General features: G+C 43.5%; 1 protein-coding gene and 1 long non-coding RNA gene across 2 annotated transcripts; both read right to left on the bottom strand.

Moving 5' to 3' along the window:
- Window positions 1-658: 658 nt before the first annotated feature.
- On the bottom strand, window positions 659-12,812 carry plcxd2 (phosphatidylinositol-specific phospholipase C, X domain containing 2). Its single transcript, XM_014157238.3, has 7 exons — window positions 12,676-12,812; window positions 10,689-10,825; window positions 10,478-10,597; window positions 10,021-10,230; window positions 4,760-4,870; window positions 4,387-4,517; window positions 659-3,531 (listed from the first exon to the last, which is right to left on the bottom strand). The coding sequence occupies exons 1-7, from the start codon at window positions 12,776-12,778 to the stop codon at window positions 3,372-3,374; spliced, it is 972 nt and encodes a 323-aa protein (XP_014012713.1). The 5' UTR covers window positions 12,779-12,812; the 3' UTR covers window positions 659-3,371.
- Window positions 12,813-14,720: 1,908 nt separating this feature from the next.
- LOC106578464 (uncharacterized) lies at window positions 14,721-20,010 on the bottom strand. Its single transcript, XR_001322462.3, has 6 exons — window positions 18,650-20,010; window positions 17,881-17,984; window positions 17,653-17,779; window positions 17,358-17,471; window positions 16,339-16,519; window positions 14,721-14,937 (listed from the first exon to the last, which is right to left on the bottom strand). It is a non-coding gene; the product is annotated as an uncharacterized LOC106578464 (long non-coding RNA).
- Between the last annotated feature and the right edge of the window lie 3,049 nt (window positions 20,011-23,059).

Below are 23,059 nucleotides of genomic sequence, written 5' to 3'. Positions count from 1 at the left end.
CATTCTCCTGGCATCCATAAAACCCAGATTTGTCCGTCGGACTGCCAGATGGTGAAGCGTGATTCATCCCTCCAGAGAATGCATTTCCGCTGCTCCAGAGTCCAATGGTGGCGAACTTTACACCACTCCAGCCGACAGCTGGCTTTGCGCATGGTGATCTTAGGCTTGTGTGCGGCTGCTCGGCCATGGAAACCCATTTCATGAAGCACCCCGACAAACAGTTATTGTGTTGACGTTGCTTCCAGAGGCAGTTTGGAACTCGGTAGTGAGTGTTGCAACCGAAGACAGACGTTTTGATGCGGTACGCGCTTCAGCACTCAGCGGTCCTGTTCTGTGAGCTTATGTTGCCTATCACTTCGCTGCTGAGCCGTTGTTGCTCTTAGACATTTCCACTTCACAATAACAGCAATTACAGCTCTAGCAGGGCAGAAATTTGACGAACTGACTTGTTGGAAAGGTGGCATCCTATGACGGTGCCACATTGAAAGTCACTGAGCTCTTCAGTAAGGCCATTCTACTGCCAGTGTTTGTCTATGGAGATTGAATGTCTGTGTGCTCGAATTTATACACCTGTCAGCGACAAATCCACTGATTTGAAGGGGTGTCCACATACTTGTGTGTGTGTATATATATATATATATATATATATATATATATATATATGCCCCCTATCAACCAGGGGCCCTAAGCGACCGCTTATGCCTAGAGCCAGCCCTGATGTGGGTATACTCTACCAGAAATCAACAGACTTTGCATAATCTAGTTGTCCGGCCTTAACTACCAAGCCATCCTACTTGTCATTGAACAATAAACATACAATTGAGTTCCTGTAGTCCAGGTGGCTTTTTGTTAACTGCTGCATTAAGTAAAAAAACAAATAGCTTTATAAAATTTTTTGCTTAATAATTATTGTCCATTCTTTGGTAGGTATAGCAAAGATCGGCCAATGTTTGAGTTCTCCATGGGGGCCTCCTCCCATCTGGAGGAACTAAACTTTCACAATGACATCATCGTAGAGAAACACAGACCCTGGCGGCAGAGAGATGGCCATGGAATGTTGGACAGCATTCTACAGTGAATTTCACAATTCCCAAGTGATTCCGTGGCGGGGCAGGGAGGGTGGGCACTCCACACCATAGCTGTTTTGACAGGGATGCCGCTCGGAATCAGGGGCCCTTTGCCTTGTGATTCCAGAAAAACACGTTATTCAGACAAATCTCAGTGTTTAGGTTAGGAAACACATTTCGGCTAAACATTGTTGAGTGAAGTCTGTAACAAACTGTCAGTCAAAGAGAAGCCCAATGAGAGGGCTCTGCAGTAGTTACCCTTAGGCAAAGATCTAGAATCAGTTTATCCTCTCCTAAATCCTAACTTGATCTATTAGAGGGGAAACAGTTAAAATAACCATAGATCAGTGTCTAGGGCAACTGCATACTGCTCCAGAGGGTTAGAGTGTGTACAATCCAGAGTGGTTTGGGTAGATTCTGTGTGGTTTGGTGTGGTTCCAAGCTGCATTTAACCAGTTCCATCTCAATATCTCTCCCTCCCTCCATTATCTCTTCTCTACAGACAGTCACAGCATCATACTAGGCCATTACATTTTACACCTCTCATAATGAGTTAGATAATTACTGACACACAGAGAGAGGCCTGGAGTCCCCTGATCGGGATGTGATTATCATTGCCTGCCCTGACATCCATAACCTACTACCAAGGCCCTACGTCAGAATGCTCCTGTACCCACTGAAGCGAGGGTCCCTTTGGGGTCGTGAAACTCTGACTATCCTTGGAGACCTGGGGAACTGACTGGGATCATCGGGACCAGAGAAAGAGGAAGAGAGAGAGAGGAAGAGAGAGAGGAGAGAGAGAGAGAGAAACCAGAACAAACAAATAACAGAGGAACGTGTCTGTATTTCTTCGTCTATTTGAGACGCTCCACTCCCACAAGCCTCTGTGGTATGTGTAATGACTCTACAATTAGTGTCCCTTGTGTGTTACTGTGTGTGTGTGTGTGTGTGTGTGTGTGTGTGTGTGTGTGTGTGTGTGTGTGTGTGTGTGTGTGTGTGTGTGTGTGTGTGTGTGTGTGTGTGCATTACTGAGAGCAAGAGCATCAACAATGCGGTTTGGCCTGAGAGAGACACACACACACACACACACACACACACACACACACCAGTTGAGAAAGAGGGAGGGAACATCTAGTCAAATGGCTACCCAGACTATTTGCATTGCCCCCCCTACCTCAACTAACCGGTGCCCCCGCACATTGACTCTGTACCGGCCCCCTCCTGTATATATTGTTACTTTTACTGCTGCTCTTTAATTACTTGTTACTTTTATCTCTTATTCTTGTCTTTTTTAACTGCACTGTTGGTTAGAGGCTTGTAAGTAAGCATTTCACTGTAAGGTCTACACCTGTTGTATTCGGTGCATGTGACTAATACAATTTGATTTGAATTGAGAAAAGGAGGGAGGTAAAATGAAAACATCTTTCTCAATGAGGGAGAATAAAACGAGGTCCTCACTGCCTGCAGACAGCAGCTGTGCTGATACAATCTCTCTCTATTTCTCTCTCTCTCTTTTTCTCTCACACACACATACTTTCTTTCCTCCTTAATTCTGAACAATATCTCCTGTCTCTTAGTCTTTCTTTTAGTCCCTCTCTATCGCTCTTCCCCATTCTGTCCACCCTTGTCTGGGACTCCACCTCTCTTCTCCTTCTCTCTCCCTCCCATCATTCCCCTCCAGGAGGACCACAGAAATGTACAGTTAGTCTGGGAGTTTTTCTCTGTGTCAGTGTGATAATCAGTGGACTGCCACAAGCCACACACACACACACACACACACACACACACACACACACACACACACACACACACACACACACACACACACACACACACACACACACACACACACACAGCTGTGTGTGAGTGGCTGTAGCCAGACTTTCATTGCTAGTTATAAATCAAGATGACATAGATCATAGCAATCTTGAATGTGTTATCATAATAACTGCATGTCAACACACAGCTGTAAACTGCTACCAGTGAAATACTGTTAAATCTGTGTGTGTGTGTTTAAGCAGTCTCAGCCCTTGTACGTTGCTATACTTATAAGCGCAATATGTGAATCTCTGTGGACATTTTCCTGACCATGATCAGTCAATAATGGACATGTGAGCTTTAAGTGCATGAGATAGTCACGCGATGTATGTCTGAGTGTCCCATTATCACGTGTCCCCAAGTGTCTGGTCATGTGATCAGTGATGCAGCTGCCATGATGGGTAGAACGGAACCGTGAAAAGATCCAAGTGGGTTTCTTTTCGACTCATATCCAGTCTACTCATTCTGACTCTATGGTGGCGTTGGTCAGGTTTTCCTGCGGTCCTGTTCGTTGAGCAGGAGGTTGTTGAGGTTGATGACTGTGTTGGCGAAGTCAGTCAGTTCCACAAAGTCAGAGGTGATGATGTTAATCCCGTCAACACCGGGTTTCTGGGTCTCGACCCACGTTAATATGATGGGAAGGTTCCTGAGAAGGGGAGAAGGACGGGAAGAGGGGGGAGATGATGAGGGGAGGAAGGGGGAGTGGAAGAGAGAAAAGAAGGAGTGTAAGAGCTGTTGTGTCTGAGGGAGAGGTACAGTAGTGACTGAGTCAGACTAAAGTTATTGTATCCAAAGCATTGTTTAAGTTTGGAGCTCTCACTGTTTTAGTTATGGGCGCATTTCAGCAAACACACACACACACACACACACACACACACACACACACACACACACACACACACACACACACACACACACACACACACACACACACACACACACACACACACACACACACACACACACACACACACACACACACGGCCAGGGTCGTATCAGTGATAGAGCCCTTAACCTTCCACTAAGCCCCTGCAGCCGTCAGGACAAAACCAGGAAGTGGGAATGTTTATCCTGTGATAATAAGCCATCTTGTTTCCGCGGATACGCAAAATTAGGCCATATCCTCCCAGCCTGCTGTCTCCACTAAATATCCGCTTCAGAGTCATTTCTAGACACTCATCTATGGTCAGTTTTCTGTTTTCTTCTCTTAATGGTTAATGTGAGGATTTATGGAGAGCAACCTGACCCTAGATCTGTACCTAAGGGCAACTACCTGGAGAGTCTAACTAACCATTACCCTTACAGTTTACCTTCCCCAAGTCCTACCTTTAAGCATTAGGGGGAGACGCCAAACTGACCTTAGATCAGTCAGTGTTTAGGGTCTTCACCCTACTGGGAGTCTGACCTACTGATAAACTGACAAAACTGACTGTGTATACTGCCCTCTGCTGGCTGCTATCAGAATACATACTATATGCTCAGTAACACTAATAACACACACCTCTCGACTAGGTAGTTGCGTAGCCCCTTGACCAGGCCCTTGACAATGGTCTTGACTCTGGGGGTGAGGATGGCCTGAGTCACGTGGAAGGACCCCATCTTAGCCCTCTCACCTAGTGTTGTCTCCAGGAACTAGAATTATAATGGTAATCATTATCAACATCAGTTGGATTAATATATGAGATTTATCATCTTATCTCATCCACTAAGAAATACACACACACACACACACACACACACACACACACACACACACACACACACACACACACACACACACACACACACACACACACACACACACACACACACACACACACACACACACACACACACACACACACACACACACACACACACACACACACACACACCTGAAAGAGTTTGGTGGTGTCTGTAGTGTTAGCCCAAGGAGCTGGACACTTGTTGCCCGGCCATATCAATGGACAGCTCTCAGCTGACGGGTGGTGGTAGAATACTATGACCTGGGACACACAAGACTCAGACTCACTCTCAGAACATTTTGTTTTCACACCTTAACCCTTAATCTGTCTATCTGCTAATTCATAATTATGACTCACCTATTGTGCCGGTCTCGTCGCCTGTCTGATTACTACACATCTGTCACCTGCCAGGTAATCTGGCTCTAGAATCGAGATTAGGATCACAGAACATAGAAACTCACCTGACCACATCTCTAAATGAGAGACATTTCTGATAAACATGCGCACACACACAAATACACACACACACACACACACACACACACACACACACACACACACACACAAGAACAAAGGCGGAGGGTTCTGCTTTATGACCAATAACAAGTGGTGCGATGGGGAAACGTATAGGAACTTACAAGCTTTTGCTCACCCAACTTGGAATACTTGGTCATCAAATGTTGCCCTTTTTACCTTCCGAGAGAGTTCTTAGGGATTATCACCACAGCTGTATACATCCCGCCCCAAGCCGACACACGGCTGTGTACATCCCGCCCCAAGCCGACACACGGCTGTGTACATCCCGCCCCAAGCCGACACACGGCTGTGTACATCCCGCCCCAAGCCGACACACGGCTGTGTACATCCCGCCCCAAGCCGACACACGGCTGTATACATCCCGCTCCAAGCCGACACACGGCTGTGTACATCCCGCCCCAAGCCGACACACGGCTGTATACATCCCGCTCCAAGCCGACACACGGCTGTGTACATCCCGCCCCAAGCCGACACACGGCTGTATACATCCCGCCCCAAGCCGACACACGGCTGTGTACATCCCGCCCCAAGCCGACACACGGCTGTATACATCCCGCCCCAAGCCGACACACGGCTGTATACATCCCGCCCCAAGCCGACACACGGCTGTGTACATCCCGCCCCAAGCCGACACACGGCTGTGTACATCCCGCCCCAAGCCGACACCAAAAATCCACTCAAAGATCTTCATTGGACCCTGGACAAGTTGGAGACCGCGTACCTGCAGCGTTCATTGTTGCAGGGGACTTTAGCAAAAGTAATTTGAGAACCATGCTACCAAATTAATATAAACACATTGACTGTCCAACTCATGGAGATTCAACGCTGGACCACTGCTACAAGCCTTTTCGACACGGGTATAAGGCCGTCCTCCTTTCGGAAAATCTGACCATGACTCCATTTTGCTCCTTCCCGCCTGTAAACAAAGACTCAAGGAAAGTTCTGGTGGTCAGGTCTGTACAACGCTGGTCTGACCCATCAGAATCCAGGGTCCGACTGTTTTGATCACGTGGACTGGAATATGTTCTGGGTTATTTCTGGCGATAACATCAATGAATAAGCAGCCTCAGTCACCGGATTCATAAAATGATGTGATATCCTTTCCACCCCCTCAACAGACACCTACCCTGGCCCCACCCCAATGGAAATGTGTGACCGATTGGCTCAATTCGGTCTTATGTAGCAAAATGTGTGTTTTTAACATTGGATATCATACACTATCATTGTATATCATACACTACAGTTGAGGAACAATGGGATAGTAATTATTTTGAGAAAATGGCCCTTGAATGTTTTGGTACACCTACTGAAGAGCTCTTCTTTGTCTACATCCATTCAGCATCGTTGTGAGGTGTGTGCGTACTGGTAGCAAAGTCAGGTGCAGGAGAGCAGAGGCGCACACTTTGTTGAGGCAAAAGTGCAAAACGCGCAAAACAGTCACAAGAATTATGTTTAACAATAAACATCTTCGTGAAATACCACGGAAAAAACCGAACCAGTCTGGCGCGTCAACAACAAACACGTAACACAAGCAATCTTACACAAAGACATGATGGGGAACAGAGGAATAAATACATGGAATGAAAACCAGGTGTGCAGGGAACAAGACAAAACAAATGGATACATGAAAAATGGAGCGGCGATGGCTAGAAAGCCCGTGATGTCGATCGCCAAACGCCGCCCGAACAAGGAAAGGAGCCGACTTCGGCGGAAGTCATGACAATCGTTCACACCCTCTTAAGCTTAGCCCCACCCATCTCTTTAAGGATTCACATGTGAGGCCATGTGCTAAACAGTGAGTATGCTAGTGTATTAAACAACCCAAGACTAAAGGCTGGTTTATACTACGTCTATCGACATGTCTGTATACAGTTGTCGCAGTGACATCATGAACATTCTATTGTCATCCAACATCAAACTTGTCGTTGTTGTTATGAACAATTATAAACCCAAAAACGACAGCAGCCTGGTGGTCCAAAATAGCATAACTGGTGTATTTTAACAGCAATAAACCCATCCGTTTAAAAATATGTCAATCAGGCAAACCAGGCAACTAAAAGCAAATTTCTAAACAATGTTTTGGTTAGTTTCTAGCTTGTTAGCTAGCTAGCTAATGTTAAGTTACCTGGCCAGCCAGTTCAAATAATGCCCATATCATATAGCTGACAACTCCTTAACTTTAGCTAATTTGTATTCATTATTACAGGAAAATAAACTTACAACAAGATCATTATTTACAAGTTAATGGAAAGCTAATTACAGAAAATAGCTTACGGTTGTGAGTGTGACGAAATAAAAGCAGGGCAATCTACCGGAGAATTATATAAACACAAAATGTAAAGAGCTGCAATAAAAGATCCCAGAAATGTTCCGTACTCACAAAAAGCCTATTTCTCTAAAATGTTGTGCACAAATTTGATTACATCACCATTAGTGAACATTTTATCCTTTGTCAAGATAATCCATCCACCTGACAGATGTGGCATATCAAGAAGCTGATTAAACAGCATGATTATTATACAGGTGCACCTTGTGATGGGGACAGTAAAAGGCCACTCTAAAATGTGCCGTTTTGTCACGCAACACAATGCCACAGATGTCTCAAGTTTTGAGGGAGCGTGCAATTGGCATGCTGACTGCAGGAATGTCCACCAGAGCTGGTACCAGATAATTTAATGTTAATTTCTTGACCATAAGCCACCTCCAACATCGTTTTAGAGAATTTGGCAGTACGTCCAACCGCAGACCGCGCCAGCTCAGGACCTCCACATCTTGCTTCTTCACCTGCGGGATCGTCAGAGGGGGGTAAGCGGGGTGCTGAGGAGTATTGCTGTTTTCCCTTTTGTGGGGAAAACTCATTCTGATTGGCTGGGCCTGGCTCTACAGTGAGTAAACCATGGCTGCACCCCTCCCCAGTCATGAGGCGTGCTGGCGGTCTCGAGCGCAGGACTGGATGCCCACTTTCCCCTGGCACATGCGGGGCGCTGGTACTGCGCATACCGGCCTGAAAATACCCGGCCTTGCCACAGCACCCATCACCCCAAAGCACGGGACCTGTCCAGTATGTCTCTGCCCAAAAGGGGTACGGGGAGCTGGCTTGGGGCTCCATCCACGCCCAGCCAAACTACCCTTGTGCCCCCCCCCAAAAAAAATATTGGGCCTGCTTCTCAGACTCCCTTAACTCCTCCATAGCCCTGGAAATGCTTATCCTTAGTTCTGTCCATGTCTCACGATAGTCCATCCGTTGCTCCCTCCTCCGCTGCTTGGTCCATTTTTGGTGGGTAGTTCTGTCACAGCTGTCGTGGAAGATAGAATGGGACCAAGGCGCAGCGGGTTGCGTGCTCAACATATTTATTATAACAATGAGAACACCACGAAAAAACAATCAACAAACTAACGACAGGAACAGAGTAGCAGGCTCAACAAAAAGCAGTGCTAACAAATAACTACCCACAAGTGACAAACAAAACACACACCTATTTATAGGACTCCCAATCAGAGGCAACTAGAAACACCTGCCTCCAATTGAGAGTCCAGCACCCAACCTACACATAGAAAAACTACCCTAGAACATACACATAGAAATACAAACATAGACCAGTGACCAAAAAAAACCCGTAATACATAAATAAACTACCCTCTGCCACGTCCTGACCAAACTACAATAACAAAATATCCTCTATACTGGTCAGGGCGTGGCAATAATATTACTACATAGATCATACACTTAACGTTAGCTAGCAAGCCAGCCAGCTAATGTTAGCTAGCTAGCTAAAAGTACACTTTAACTTGCTATGAAAACAACTTTCTGACAAAATAAACGTATAATATCTGAAAATGTAGCTAGCTAGACTCTTACCCGGATACATGGATGAATGCTTCTCCCTCTCTGTCAAGATGCCGTGGTTGCCCTTGTTTTATATATCAGCCTTATTTGTTATTTTCTCAACTCCCTTCTCATTTGCAATCACGCCTGAATTTTCTCAGTCTCCTTGGCTATCATACTCGGCTTCCACTGGGCATTCCACTAACTTCAAAACTCGATTCTCCAGAAAGTGGAGAGCCTTAGCAACACTTTTGCAGTTCTTTGTGGTATCTTTCAAAACGCCACGTTAGAAAGGATTACCTACACGTACTGCAGCTCATGTTGTAGACAAAAGCGTGCTACATGGCAGACTAATCCGAACTCCTCTCTCGGCATGTCCAGCCCATCCATTATCTCAGCCAATCATGGCTAGCGGGAAGGTTCCTGTCTTTTTCTGTGGCTAAACCAACTAGGCTCATTATTTAACAATTCTATTCGTATTTACAGATGGCATACAACTTTGTTATTAAAGCACATGAAAGTTCACATGTTCCAGAAGGCACACACACACAGACACACACAAGTATAGTAACTGTAACATAACTGAGTACTCTAGTCCACACACACCAACTGCCTCCTGACTTAATCTTCTGTCATCCATTAAGACGCACACTGGCCACTTACAGACAGAAATAGCTGTGAGTGAGTGAGTGAGTGAGTGAGTGAGTGAGTGAGTGAGTGAGTGAGTGAGTGAGTGAGTGAGTGAGTGAGTGAGTGAGTGAGTGAGTGAGTGAGTGAGTGAGTGAGTGAGTGAGTGAGTGAGTGAGAGAGAGAGAATCATTGTCTGTGAGATGAGATCCCTGATTGACAGGTTGAAATAGCTGCAGCAGCATTTAGTAAGTAATCCACATTAGCTTCTACTGAAATCCTGACTCCACTAATACTCTAAGGTGTCACACACACTCAACTTATAGATGACTGGATCTTACTATCAGAGGTTCAACTAGATCTGTAAGTGGAGGACATGGAGGAGTGTTCACACTTTCTGACCTCACCCTGTCTGTCTCACCTGGTACTTGTTCTCCCAGAGGTAGTCCAGGGTGATCTCCTCGACAACGCCAATCTTGCAGAGTTTAGGTCCAAACACTTCCTGGAGCATGTTGATGAGGTAGGTGTGATGCTCCATCCCCATGGCGTAATGATGGTTAAAGTCCAGGAACACCATCTCCTTACCATGGGCGTCCAGGAAAGAGTTAATGTCCGACAGACCGTCACGCACCTGAGAGAGAGAGAGAGAGAGAGAGAGAGAGAGAGAGAGAGAGAGAGAGAGAGAGAGGAGAGAGAGAGAGAGAGAGAGAGAGGAGAGGAGAGAGGAGAGAGAGAGAGAGAGAGAGAGAAGAGAGAGAGAGAGAGAGAGAGAGAGAGAGAGAGAGTCAATAGCAGGAGGAGACGTTTACTGTAGGTTTTTGTATAATAACATGTTTATTGATCTTATAGGTGTCTGGCTATGGGGTCAGTACATCCACCTTGTGTCCAAACAGGCCATGGATGAAGTAGATCTCAGTACCAGACTCTCCAGGTTTGGATGACACACGCAGGTCAAAGTAACGAATCCCTGCGTCCAGCTGCTCCTTAAACGTCAGGTTCTGGTGATAAAAGTCATATGCTGACAAAGACTGAGGATCCCATCTTTTCAAGAGAGTATTGGTTAATCATCTGAACCAGCTGAACCCTCACCTGTGTCATGGACCACTTCTTCATGACTTTCTTGGAAACGAAACGGAAGGCTGTGGCCAGGTATTTGACTATGGCCTTCTGGTCAGGGCCCACCGGGGCCTTCACATCTACCCAGAAACTAAACGAGTCATGGGACCCTGAGAGAGGGGGATGAGGGGAGTGTGGGAGAAGGAGGGGAGAGAGGAATGAGGAGGGTTGAGAGGGATGAGGAGGGGAGAGAGGGACAAGGAGGGGAGAGAGGGAGGAAGATGGGAGAGAGGGACGAGGAGGTGAGAGGGAGGAAGATGGGAGAGAGGGACGAGGAGTGAAGAGAGGGAGGAGAGGGAGGAGGGGGAGAGACGGAGGAAGATGGAAGAGAAGGATGAGGAGGGGAGAGAGGGAGGAGGAGGGGAGAGAGGGAGGAAGATGGGAGAGAGGGAGGAGAGGGAGGAGGGGGAGAGAGGGAGAGAGGGAGGAAGATGGGAAGAGACAGATCAAGTGAGATAGAGAAAGATATGCCTTTTCAGTCTGGAAAAGGAAGTGAAGGTCCTTCTGCCGATCTTATGAGTGGGCTAACCATCTACTTTTGTGCATTCTCTCTCCCTCAAACACACAAACTCAGGTCTCACCCAGGTAGTATAGAATAACACCAAGAACCCTCTCTGAATCCATTAGGCTAGCCTCACTACATTGTAAACAAAACAAACACATGCACGCCACATCAGTCTCACACACACGTCACACAGAAAATCAGTCACACACCAGTTCCCCAGACCCACAGCTGCTGCATCAGTGTTTTCCTCTCTAGCCCAACAGTAGTCTAAGCTGTTCTCAGACAGAGAAGGTGCAACTTCATTTAGCTAAAGTGTGGCTTTGCTGTTAAAACCACATAACCCCAGATAGACTTTACCAGTGGGAGGTCATAAACCAAGTCAGAACCAACAGTCATCATTATACGCCTCATGTCGACCGACATATGATACCCCTACAACACACACACACACACATGTAAAGTGCCGTCAGAAATGATTCACACCCCTTGACTTTTTCTACATTTTGATGTGTTACATCCTGAATTTAAAATGGATAAAATTGAGATGTGTGTGTCTCTGGCCTACACACAATACCCCATAATGTCAAAGTGGAATTATGTTTTTGGAAAAATTGTACAAATTAATACTAAAGTTTTTCATTTTATGTCTTGAGTCAATAAGTATTCAACACCTTTGTTATTGGCAAGCCTAAATAAGTTCAGGAGTAAAAAGGTGCTTAACAAGTCACATAATAAGTTGCATGGACTCACTCTGTGTGCAATAATAGTGTTTAACATGATTTTTGAATGACTACCTCATCTCTGTACTCCACACATACAATTATCTGTAAGGTCCCTCAGTCAAGTAGTGAATTTTAAACACAGATTATACCACAAAGACCAGACAAAATCCTAGAGGAAAACCTGGTTCAGTCTGCTTTCCAACAGACACTGGGAGACAAATTCACCTTTCAGCAGGACAATAACCTAAAACATAAGGTTATGTTACACTGGAGTTGCTTACCAAGACGACATTGAATGTTCCTGAGCGGCCTAGGTACAGTTTTGAAAATCTATGGCAAGACTGTCTAGCATTGATTAACAACCAACTTGACAGAGCTTGAAGAATTGAAAAAAATAATAAAATATTGTACAATCCAGGTGTGCAAAGGTCTTAGAGATTTACCCAGAAAGACTCACAGCTGTAGTCGCTGCCAAAGGTGATTTTAACATGTATTGACTCAGGGGGTTGAATCAATCAAGATATATTTTTTGTTTGTTTGTTTTTTTTACAAATGATATCATTTTCTTCCGGTATTTTGTGTAGATCATCGACAAAAAATGACAATTACATCCATTTAAATTCCACTTTGCAACACAACAAAATATGAAAAATGTCAAGGGGTGAATACTTTCTGAAGGCACTGTAAATAACAGATATTGTTATTTATTTACATAACACACACACACGCTTACCGGGCACTGCAAGGTGCTTCAGGGGCATAGCTGTGAGCTTGGGGGAGAGTGAGCTCATCCAGTTAGCATTGGAGGTACCGATACCTGTGGGCCGCGTCTTCATGGCTCCTCTCTGATCTCACACACCCCCCCCCCCCCCCCCCGTAAAAAAGTTAACCGTCAAATCTGGTATACCTGCTGCTGGTGTATCGCCAGTATCCTCGCCACCCCCATGAGTCTCACAGTAAAATAAATCATCCTGAGGTGAGGAGCAGGAGCGCCTTTCATGCCTCCTCGAGCCACCTGTGTATGTACCTGTCTCCTTGCTCTTTACCAGTGGTGTGGAGCCCACCAGGGCAGCCGAAGTGCCTCCAACGGGCTAATGACATTGACTAATCTTCTTAGACCGAAATTACACTCGTTATCCCCCCTCCCTTCTTCCCTCACTCCCTGCGTGCAGGTTTAAACCGGCAGGGCTTCCCTCAATGCGTGCTGGGCATTAGCCTACTCAGGCTCACCCTACTCACCACCAGAAACAGTGACAGATGGACAGCGGCTTGGTCGGGGGGTCTCTGTCCGTCCTGGGGACAGAGAGTGGCAAAATCTTAAATGGCCATAAAAATGCTTGAGTGACCATCCATCAATAAAGTGACAAAATGTCACTGCAGAATATGTGACTGGGGAGAGTAGGAGAGAGGTGGCACTAGGAGTGGGCCTAATAGCCTACACAAGTGACCTTGTGGTTCCATGGCAAGCACAAAGGCATGCCTGTACAAATGGTCCACGCATAGTGCACATAGTCTACTATGAAGTTGCATGTATCACTGCTAAATATTTTAGCATAGAACAGGGGTCAGCAACAGGTGGAACACGGGCAAAAAATGGCCCGCGAGTTATATATTTTTTGCCCCCCCAGTTAAACATTTTTTGTTCGTTTTTGGTAAAAAAAATAAAAAATAAAAAAACAGGAAACAGCTAAACAAAATCATTTTGGAAATCTGTTCCCAAGTATTCCCACCAACAACAAAACAAGAGACATATCCCACTGGGTACAGACGTCAGTTCAATGTCTAGTTTTGATTTACATTTGGTTGTGTTGTCAACTAACGTGAATTCAATTTGAAATCAACAACAAATGTCACCATGCCATTGGATTTAGGTTAAAAGTTAGGTGAAAAATGATTCCTACATTGGTTACTTTTTCAAATCGAATCAGTGTTCCATGTTGATTCACTGTCATCAATGAATCGGAAACAACGTTAATTCACCCAGTTTTTGCCCGGTGGGATGTGATTGTGTCTCCATGTAATCAAGGTATGAAATGATTGTGTATTTGAAAATAACAATCGCTCAGTTGTGAACTTGTGGTCAATTTAGATGTGGATGTGCATGAGGAACAGGCAGCCAGAGTTCTACTGCATATTAGGCCTAATGTAATAAACTTGAAAGTTATTGGAAGATTATATTAAGACAATTGTATATATTATATTGTTGTCCATAGGTACATCTATCAGCACTGCTTGCCAGACCGACCAGACCAGCACTGCCATTACTGAAATGGAGGAAGAACTTATTTCTGTAGCATGGGGTGGCAGAGTAAGTGACAAACAGCTGACAGAACAGAGTGAATGTCTTACTTGACAATCTCGAATCAGGGGACGTTGTTATGGCAGACTGCAGGTTTAATATAGAGGAAAGTGTAGGGTTCTACTGTGCCACCATAAAGCTACGTGCATTTCATTTACACTAGTCAAGAAACAGTTGTCTGCCTTAGAAATAGAAAACACTAGGAAGAGATAGTCAGTGTTAAAATATCAGGTGCTACAGAGCAATGTACCTCACCATGTACTTTACCAAGAAACCTGGAGAATCAGTTGTACTGATTGAAACAACTGGGGTCATATGTAGTGCGCTCAATAATCTCTCAGACTCCATTGTCCCTTTGCCCCCCCCCCCCCCCAGAAAAGACAGCTCATTCAAGATATGACAATGTCCAGAACACTGTTATAGTTCTCAAATAAAATGGTTTATTGTAACTCATACAGGAGTAACACATTGACCCCCCCCCCCCACACACACACACACACACTAAATCACACATTGAAACTTGAGAACATAGTTAATTCATTCATAATTTGATTAATCAATCAATTCCATTTCTGTGGTTGGCTGACAAATTGTATGTATTAAGTTGTTGTTCATTGTTGTCAGTAGGTGAATCTGTCAGCATGGCATACCGGGCTCCATAGATTGACCAGAGCGCAATTTCATTGTTCCCGGTCACTAGAAGTTAGGATAGGATGAACTTTAAAATCTTAGACACATTACTCTGTATACAAAATAGACACTGTACATTACAATGATTGATTGAACCAACAATGATTAAACAGTATTGATCTATCAATTGAATGATTGTTTTATTGATTGAACAGTTGATTTGTTGGTTGATTGACTGATTTAAGCTATTCTATTAAAAGGCCAATCTACAGTTGCTACATATATTTTTGGAAAAATATAAATTAATATTATGTACCCCTTAGGGTTGAATTGCAGGGAACCAGTTACCGACATTTACCGGGATTTACGGCCAAAAACCAATCCCTTTTCCCGGGATAAATAACAGCGACAAACCGGTAAATTATAATAAATAATTTATGTGAACAGCATGATGCGAAATGGAACTGTTAAATTATATGCGATCTCTAAATCTGGCTTCTCTACTGCCTCTGCATGATGAATCAACGCTCAGGTTGGGGACATACAGCCCATCTCAGTATGGGGCGCAGTTCACAATGCATGTAGACCTATAGTATCATCACATCATGGTAACTTGATTTAATCAGTTTTAGAACAAAGCTGTAATGTAACAAAATGTGGGAAAAGTCAAGGGGTCTGAGTACTTTCTAAATGCACTATATATATATGCGTATGCCTACTAATTATACAAATAGGCCTTATTATATTTCAAAATTAAAATTAAATTCGCTAGCATATACTTGTAACTTTGTAGGCCGCATGTGCTGCACCAAAATCGTATGTTCTCGTCTGCCTTATCATGGTTTGAACGATGTGTATAATTCCAGTCCATGTAATACAATACAGTACAATGATACAGTTCACACTCAAAAAGATTAGCCTACTGGAGCTAGTTTCATGTATTTACCCAAGAGAGCGTATAGCTAACTACATCTATGGGCTTTTCTGTTTTTCTGTCATGCGTAACGTGCAGTAGCCTACAGTATATCATGTAGCCTATGCAATGGATAACGGCACAATCATTTGGGCTTTTTTGGTCTTGGGCTCATTAAATATCATTAATGTAGGGCTCATAAAATGTATTTAATATATGGCTCATCAGGCTCAGATAGCATCAGATTACAATTTTCATGCTGATCAAATCTCTAATCAAATACAGATATAGTTGTATGCTTTATAATGCTTTTGAATGACACTTCTGGTTTTTAAAAGTGATTTATTCTCAGGGTGGAAAATTTGTAAAATGACGTAAAAATACTCAACCCTAGTAACCATTGATCATTGAAGAATATACTGCTAACTTATAAATGCCACATGAGCTTAGTTAAACTTTTGTGGGTTGGATAACTATTTGTTATAGTTTCATCTTCTGATTGCCCATTTAAGTGTGGTTCACTACCTTACCTTGAGTATGGTATACGTCCTTACCTTAATCTCACAGACTCCTACACCAGGAGTAACAATGAGGGAGCCCATCAGGTGTGGCACCTATGTATGGCTAATTGGCATCAGCTGAAGGCCACTGCCATGGACCACAAAGTTCTCATGTTCAAGGGACATGACCTCTGCATACTGTTTCCTGGCATCAGCTTCATGTCTGTAACCATGACTACAACAAACACAACACAGATATTATAAAGGTCTCCACAACATAAAAAGCAATCTTTTCTAATTCATTCACTTTTATAAAGGGACTTCCAGGGACATATTATAACGAATGCAATTGATCTCGGGATTTATTTAACTTCAAATCAGTACATTCAGGAGATAAATCTATCAATTGATACTTCTCACCTATTTGTCTCTGGGTAGCAGATGCTGTTTAAAAGACTATTGGATGGGTTGTTAGGATCAGTGTGCAGGAGGTAATGATTTGTCCAGCTCGCTGAACCAGATCTTGGATTTAGACTGTCTTCTTGTCTCATTTTTACATTTAGCAGACGCTCTTATCCAGAGCGACTTACAGTAGTGAATGCATACATTTCATACATTTTTTTCATACTGGTCCCCCGTGGGAATCGAACCCACAACCCTGGCGTTGCAAACACCATGCTCTACCAACTGAGCCACACGGGTCTCCTCCTCCAATGCTTCTATTTGGCTTTCAGTCATTGTGCATAGGTCGTCCACAGTCGTGGAGTCAACTGCACAGCCCATGATGGAGGGTGGCAGTGCTTTCGTTGTTGACTTGGGCACAACGCCTGTGTAATGTACATTTTATTATATAATCCGTAAATTCTGGCCTCAAAGAAGAAGATATCAAATGCCTGGTATATGGCGTTTATGACAATTAGAATGGGCAAATATGTCCCCTGCCGACAAAGTTAAATTCAAAATAATAGAAAGAATCAAAAAGAATAGTACACTTGCATAACATCAGAGGAACGGTTTTTGAAGCGTTTTGGTTTCGTTTTTTTTAATTCCTGGTATTCTGTCGATCTACTCACAAAGGGACGCCAAGTCAGGGATGAAGTTGCCTGCTCCATTGTACAACCTGCCTGGTTCATCTTCTTAGCCCTTGCTGATAAGAAATCAATGTCGGCTACAGGGGCTGCTGGTATCTGTGGATAGGATAGAAGTTCAATATAGGTAAACGGCAGGGTAGGGAGCGAACCCAGGTTGCTGGCGTGAAAGTTAGACACCCTACGCATCGTTCCAATAGGGTTAACGCACTTGGTAGGAATTGTAACTGTGATACACTGTGGCTGGATGTTGAGGAAAAATTATGATGAATATTTCTACCTTTTTTACATGTGCAGGCATCAGCCAGCTGCTCCGTTCCATCGTGCGTGTGACCGATTCTCGCATGGGGGCGCCTTCCTCCACTGCATATAACAGGGCTCCAACATGGGAACATGACTCTGCCAACCTGCATCAGTTAAATCTATAAATTGTTTATATTTCTTAAATTGAAAGCATGAGTTTGTTACAATCAGCCTGTAATACTTTAATCAGATTCACTTCTCTTACCCTGCCATACAAGTGCAGTGTGCACACACGTCACCTCTCCATCCGCCTTCACCATCACCCAGGTCCTCAAAGCAGGGCCTGACATTTGCTGCGAAATGGTTCACCTGACCAAAACAAAAAGGATAACGACGTGAGAGATATATACATAGATCATGTCAAACTGTGGGAGGGTCATGATCATTTTGCAATCAATCCAGGGGAGTAGCTAACGTTAACTAGCTATCGTGCTACAGAAACGTAATGTTAACAAGTAGCCTGACAAAACTTTAATGTTTCACATTATATTTCTTCACTCCGACAGGCAGCCAAGCTTTTATAAGCCTTCATCTGGTGTTGGGTTGCAACCTGGTTTTGCTGTAGTAGCTTATCTAGTACAGTAGCTAAGTTAGCTAGCTACAGTAAATAATTGCTGGAAACTGGAGGCTGGGCAAATCTGTTGTTTTGCTTGATAACACCCCCGGATTTATCGTAAAAGGATCACACCCATCACACAGCTGGATTTTGTCCTCGTATTGGGCGCTTTTTAAGTATTCTGACACCTCCATCTCTACCATATCTAGCAACATTAGCTTCCACTGAAATTTAGTTTGAAGCTGCCCACCAGCAGAAAATAGAATATTGGCTTCATGACGTTGTTGATAACGACTTATTCGCCAAGTACATTTACACATACTCAGAATTTTACATGATTATATGGTGCTGTTAGTGATCAGTGGCAAGAGTAAATGTCAGTTGGCTTTTCATAGCCGATCATTGAGAGTATCTCTACCGCTCCTGCTGTCTCTAGAGAGTTGAAAACAGCAGGTCTGGGAGAGGTAGCACGTCCGGTGAACAGGTCAGGGTTCCATAGCTGCAGGCAGAACAGTTGAAACTGGAGCAGCAGCACGGCCAGGTGGACTGGGGACAGCAAGGAGTTATCATGCCAGGTAGTCCTGAGGCATGGTCCTAGGGCTCAGGTCCTCCGAGAGAGAGAGAGAAAGAAAGAAAGAAAGAAAGAAAGAAAGAAAGAAAGAAAGAAAGAAAGAAAGAAAGAAAGAAAGAAAGAAAGAAAGAAAGAAAGAAAGAAAGAAAGAAAGAAAGAAAGAGAGAAAGAGAGAATTAGAGAGAGCATACCTATTGGGACAGCTTTATGTCGGCCCTAACAGTGTGTGGGCACTGTTTGTCACTGTTATAGTGCAATTAATGTATTGTTTAGTGTTGTGTAGTGGCTTTCCTGGCATGCATCTAAAAAAAAATGTGTTGAGTATGCCCCACCAAGACTTACATGCTAATATCGCCACTGCTAGTGATAGACAAAATTTACAGACAGAATACAGATAGCAGAGTTTCAAAAGTTTACATACATTATATACTGTACAACTAGGTAGAGTGAGCATAGACCTATAAGAGTATGAGCAGATATACAAATATCCTGTGTGTATAAGCTTGATATACAGTGGATGTACAAATTTATAGTATCAGTATGAATATATCTACAGTGCCTTCAAAAAGTACTCATACCTCTTTACTTTTTCTTCATTTTGTTGTGTTACAGCCTAAATTTTACATTTATTAAATAGAGATTTTGTGTCACTGGCCTACACACAATACCCCATAATGTCAAAGTGGAATTATGTGTTAAGAAATGTTTACAAATTAATACAAAATGAAAAGATGAAATGTCTTGAATCAATAAGTATTCATCCCCTTTGCTATGACAAGCATATGTACTGTAAGTTCAGGAGTAAAAACTTGCATAACAAGTCACATTATACGTTGCATGGACTCAATCTGTGTGCAATAAGTGTTTGACATGATTTTTAAATGACAACCTCATCTCTGTACCCCACACATACAGATAATTGTAAGGTCCCTCAGTTGAGAAGTGAATTTCAAACACAGATTCAACCAAAGACCAGGGAGGTTTTCAAATGCCTTGCAAAGGAGGGTACCTATTGGTAGAAGGGTAAAAAAAAAAGCTGACTTTGAATATACAGTACCAGTCAAAAGTTTGGAAACACCTACTAATTCAAAGGTTTTTCTTTATTTTACCTATTTTCTACATTGTAGAATAATAGTTAAGACAAAACTTTGAAATAAACATATGGAATAATGTAGTAACCAAAACAGTGTTAAACAAATCGAAATGTATGTTATATTATAGATTCTTCAAAGTAGCCACCCTTTCCTTGATGACAGCGTTGCACACACTTGGCATTTTCTAAACCAGCTTCACTTGGAAAGATTTTCCAATAGTCTTGAAGGAGTTCCCACATATGCTGAGCACTTGGTGGCTGCTTTTCCTTCACTCTGCGGTCCAACTCATCCCAAACCATCTCAATTGGGTTGAGGTCGGGTGCTGCACCATTACTCTCCTTCTTGGTCAAATAGCCTTTACACAGCTTGGAAGTGTGTTGGGTCATTGTCCTGTTGAAAAACAAATGATAGTCCCACTAAGCACAAACCAGATGGGATGGTGTATCACTGCAGAATGCTGTGGTAGCAATGCTGGTTGGTGGGAACCACACATGAAGAGATCATCCGTTCACCTACTATGTGTCTCACAAACACACGGCGGTTGGAACCAAAAATCTCAAATTTGGACTCATCAGACCAAAGGACAGATTTCCACAGGTATAATGTCCATTGTGTTTCTTGGCCCAAGCAAGTCTCTTCTTATTATTGGTGTCATAGTGCTTAATTGTTTTTGCGACTGCGCTTGAAGAAATGTTCTAAGTTCTTAATGTCTTACAATAATGATGGACTGTCATTTCTCTTTGCTTATTTGAGCTGTTCTTGACATAATATGGACTGGGTCTTTTGCCTAATATGGCTATCTGCTGTATATTACCCATTCCTTGTCACAACACAACTGATTGGCTCAAACGCATCAAGAAGGAAAGAAATTCCACAAATTAACAAGGCACACCTTTTAATTGAAATGCATTCCAGGTGACTACCTCATGAAGCTGGTTGAGAGAAAACCAAGAGTGTGCAAAGCTGTCATCAAGGCAAACGGTGGCTACTTTGAAGAATCTCAAATATAAAATATATTTTGATTTGTTTAACACCTTTTTGGTTATACACGATTCCATATGTGTTATTTCATAGTTTTGATGTCTTCACTATTATCCTACAATGTAGAATATTGTAATAATAAAGAAAAATCCTTGAATGAGTGTCCAAACTTTTGACTGGTACTGTACTTTTGAGCATGGTGAAGATATTAATTACTTTTTGGATGGTGTATCAGTAGACCTAGTCACTACAACGACACAGGCGTCCTTCCTAACTCATTTGCCAGAAAGGAAGGAAACCACTCAGGCATTTCACCATGAGGCCAATGGTGACTTTAAAACAGTTACAGTGTTTAATGGCTGTGATTGGAGAAAACACTGATTGATTTCCCGAGTGTGGTTTGACTTTGAAGGCGGACGACAGAGTGGTTGGAAGATGGCAGATAAGAAAAAAGGAGGGAAGTGGAACATACAGTATTATGAGTAAATATGCAGTGGGGGATTGCACAAGCCTTCTGGAAGAACTGAAGGAGAAGATGGTGGACAAGAAAAAAAGGAGATAAGTGGAATATGTTTTGAGTGAATATGGAATGGATGACTACACAGAACATTTTGGAAGAGATAGAAAAGTAAATTGAACGTAACGAGTGAAGATGAATTAAATGCAGTGGCAGGTGCAGTGATGAAGGAGCTGAGTATAGAGGGAAGCGATGTGATGAGGAAGGATGGCATCAAGTGTAAAAATAGGGATACGTGCTCCAGTAGTTCAGAGATGGAACCTGACGAATGTGAGGATGAAGTACCTGCGGTGAGGATCGACGAGTTCGAGCCTCGTCCCGATCATGACAAGGATGATTCTGGCCCAGTGGGTGTGAGATTTGTGGAGAGGCTGGATCCTTTTATTCTGACTGATCCATATGTGGTGTCAGGTTGAGTAGAGAACAGGTTGGGTACTGTTGAGTTGGTGAAAGTAACGCAAAGTGGACTCATAATGATTTATTGTGTTTCTTCTGTCCAGAGAGAGCTGGCGCTCCAGAACACGCTACTAGAGGCAATAATTGTGACTCGCTTTGGTCTCCAGAGCAGGGCGCTGTTGAAAGGAGTGATAACGGGGGTGACATCAAGTGTTGAGTAGGATCAGCTGAAATTGAAGATTCCTGGTGTCTGTGACGCCCGCTGTTTGGTGCGACACAGACCCAGTGGAGAGCGTGGTGAAACAGAGAAGACATTGTACGCTCTCGTTGGCTGGCCCTCGCTTCATACTCGTCGCCAAACCCACTGGCTCCAGGTCATCTACAAGACCCTGATCGGTAAAGTTCCCCCTTATCTCAGCTCGCTGGTCACCATAGCAGCACCCACCTGTAGCACGCGCTCCAGCAGGTATATCTCTCTGGTCACCCCCAAAGCCAATTCCTTCTTCGGCCGCCTCTCCTTCCAGTTCTCTGCTGCCAATGACTGGAATGAACTACAAAAATCTCTAAAACTGGAAACACTTATCTCCCTCACTAGCTTTAAGCACCAGCTGTCAGAGCAGCTCATAGATTACTGCACCTGTACAGAGCCCATCTATAATTGAGCCCAAACAACTACCTCTTCCCCTACTGTATTTATTTATTTTGCTCCTTTGCACCCCATTATTTCTATTTCTACTTTTCACTTTCTTCCACTGCAAATCTACCATTCCAGTGTTTTACTTGCTATACTTTATTTACTTTGCCACCATGGCCTTTTTTGCCTTTACCTCCCTTATCTCACCTCAGTTACTCACTTTGTATGTAGACTTATTTTTCTACTATATTATTGACTGAATTGTTTGTTTTACTCCATGTGTCAAACTGCTTGCTTTATCTTGGCCAGGTCGCAATTGTAAATGAGATGGGTACAGGTGAGGAAGATGGGTACAGATCCTGAGAGGATTCCTGTGACTAGGCAGAGACCAATAAAGAGGAATGGGAATAATATGTGCTTCAGTAAGGTGGGCTTCTTAGCATTCATAGACATGGTTGTCAACTGTATTGCAACAATGGAACGTAAGTCATAGGAAATAGAGGTTATGGTGGCAACTGCAGAGAAGTTATTGGGCTTGCAAGGCTTTACTCCAGAAGATTTGCACAGGGTGTTGAGTGGTAGTGTTCTGTTGGCCTGGAGTAGGATTAGATAAGGTTAAATTGTGGAAAGGGGTG

The sequence above is a fragment of the Salmo salar genome, chromosome 19 (assembly GCF_965601325.2).
Source record: "Salmo salar chromosome 19, fSalSal1, whole genome shotgun sequence".
In the NCBI taxonomy this organism is placed as follows: Eukaryota; Metazoa; Chordata; class Actinopteri; order Salmoniformes; family Salmonidae; genus Salmo; species Salmo salar.
The sequence above is the reverse complement of the archived record's forward strand: the minus strand, read 5'-3'. Positions and strand labels throughout refer to the sequence as shown.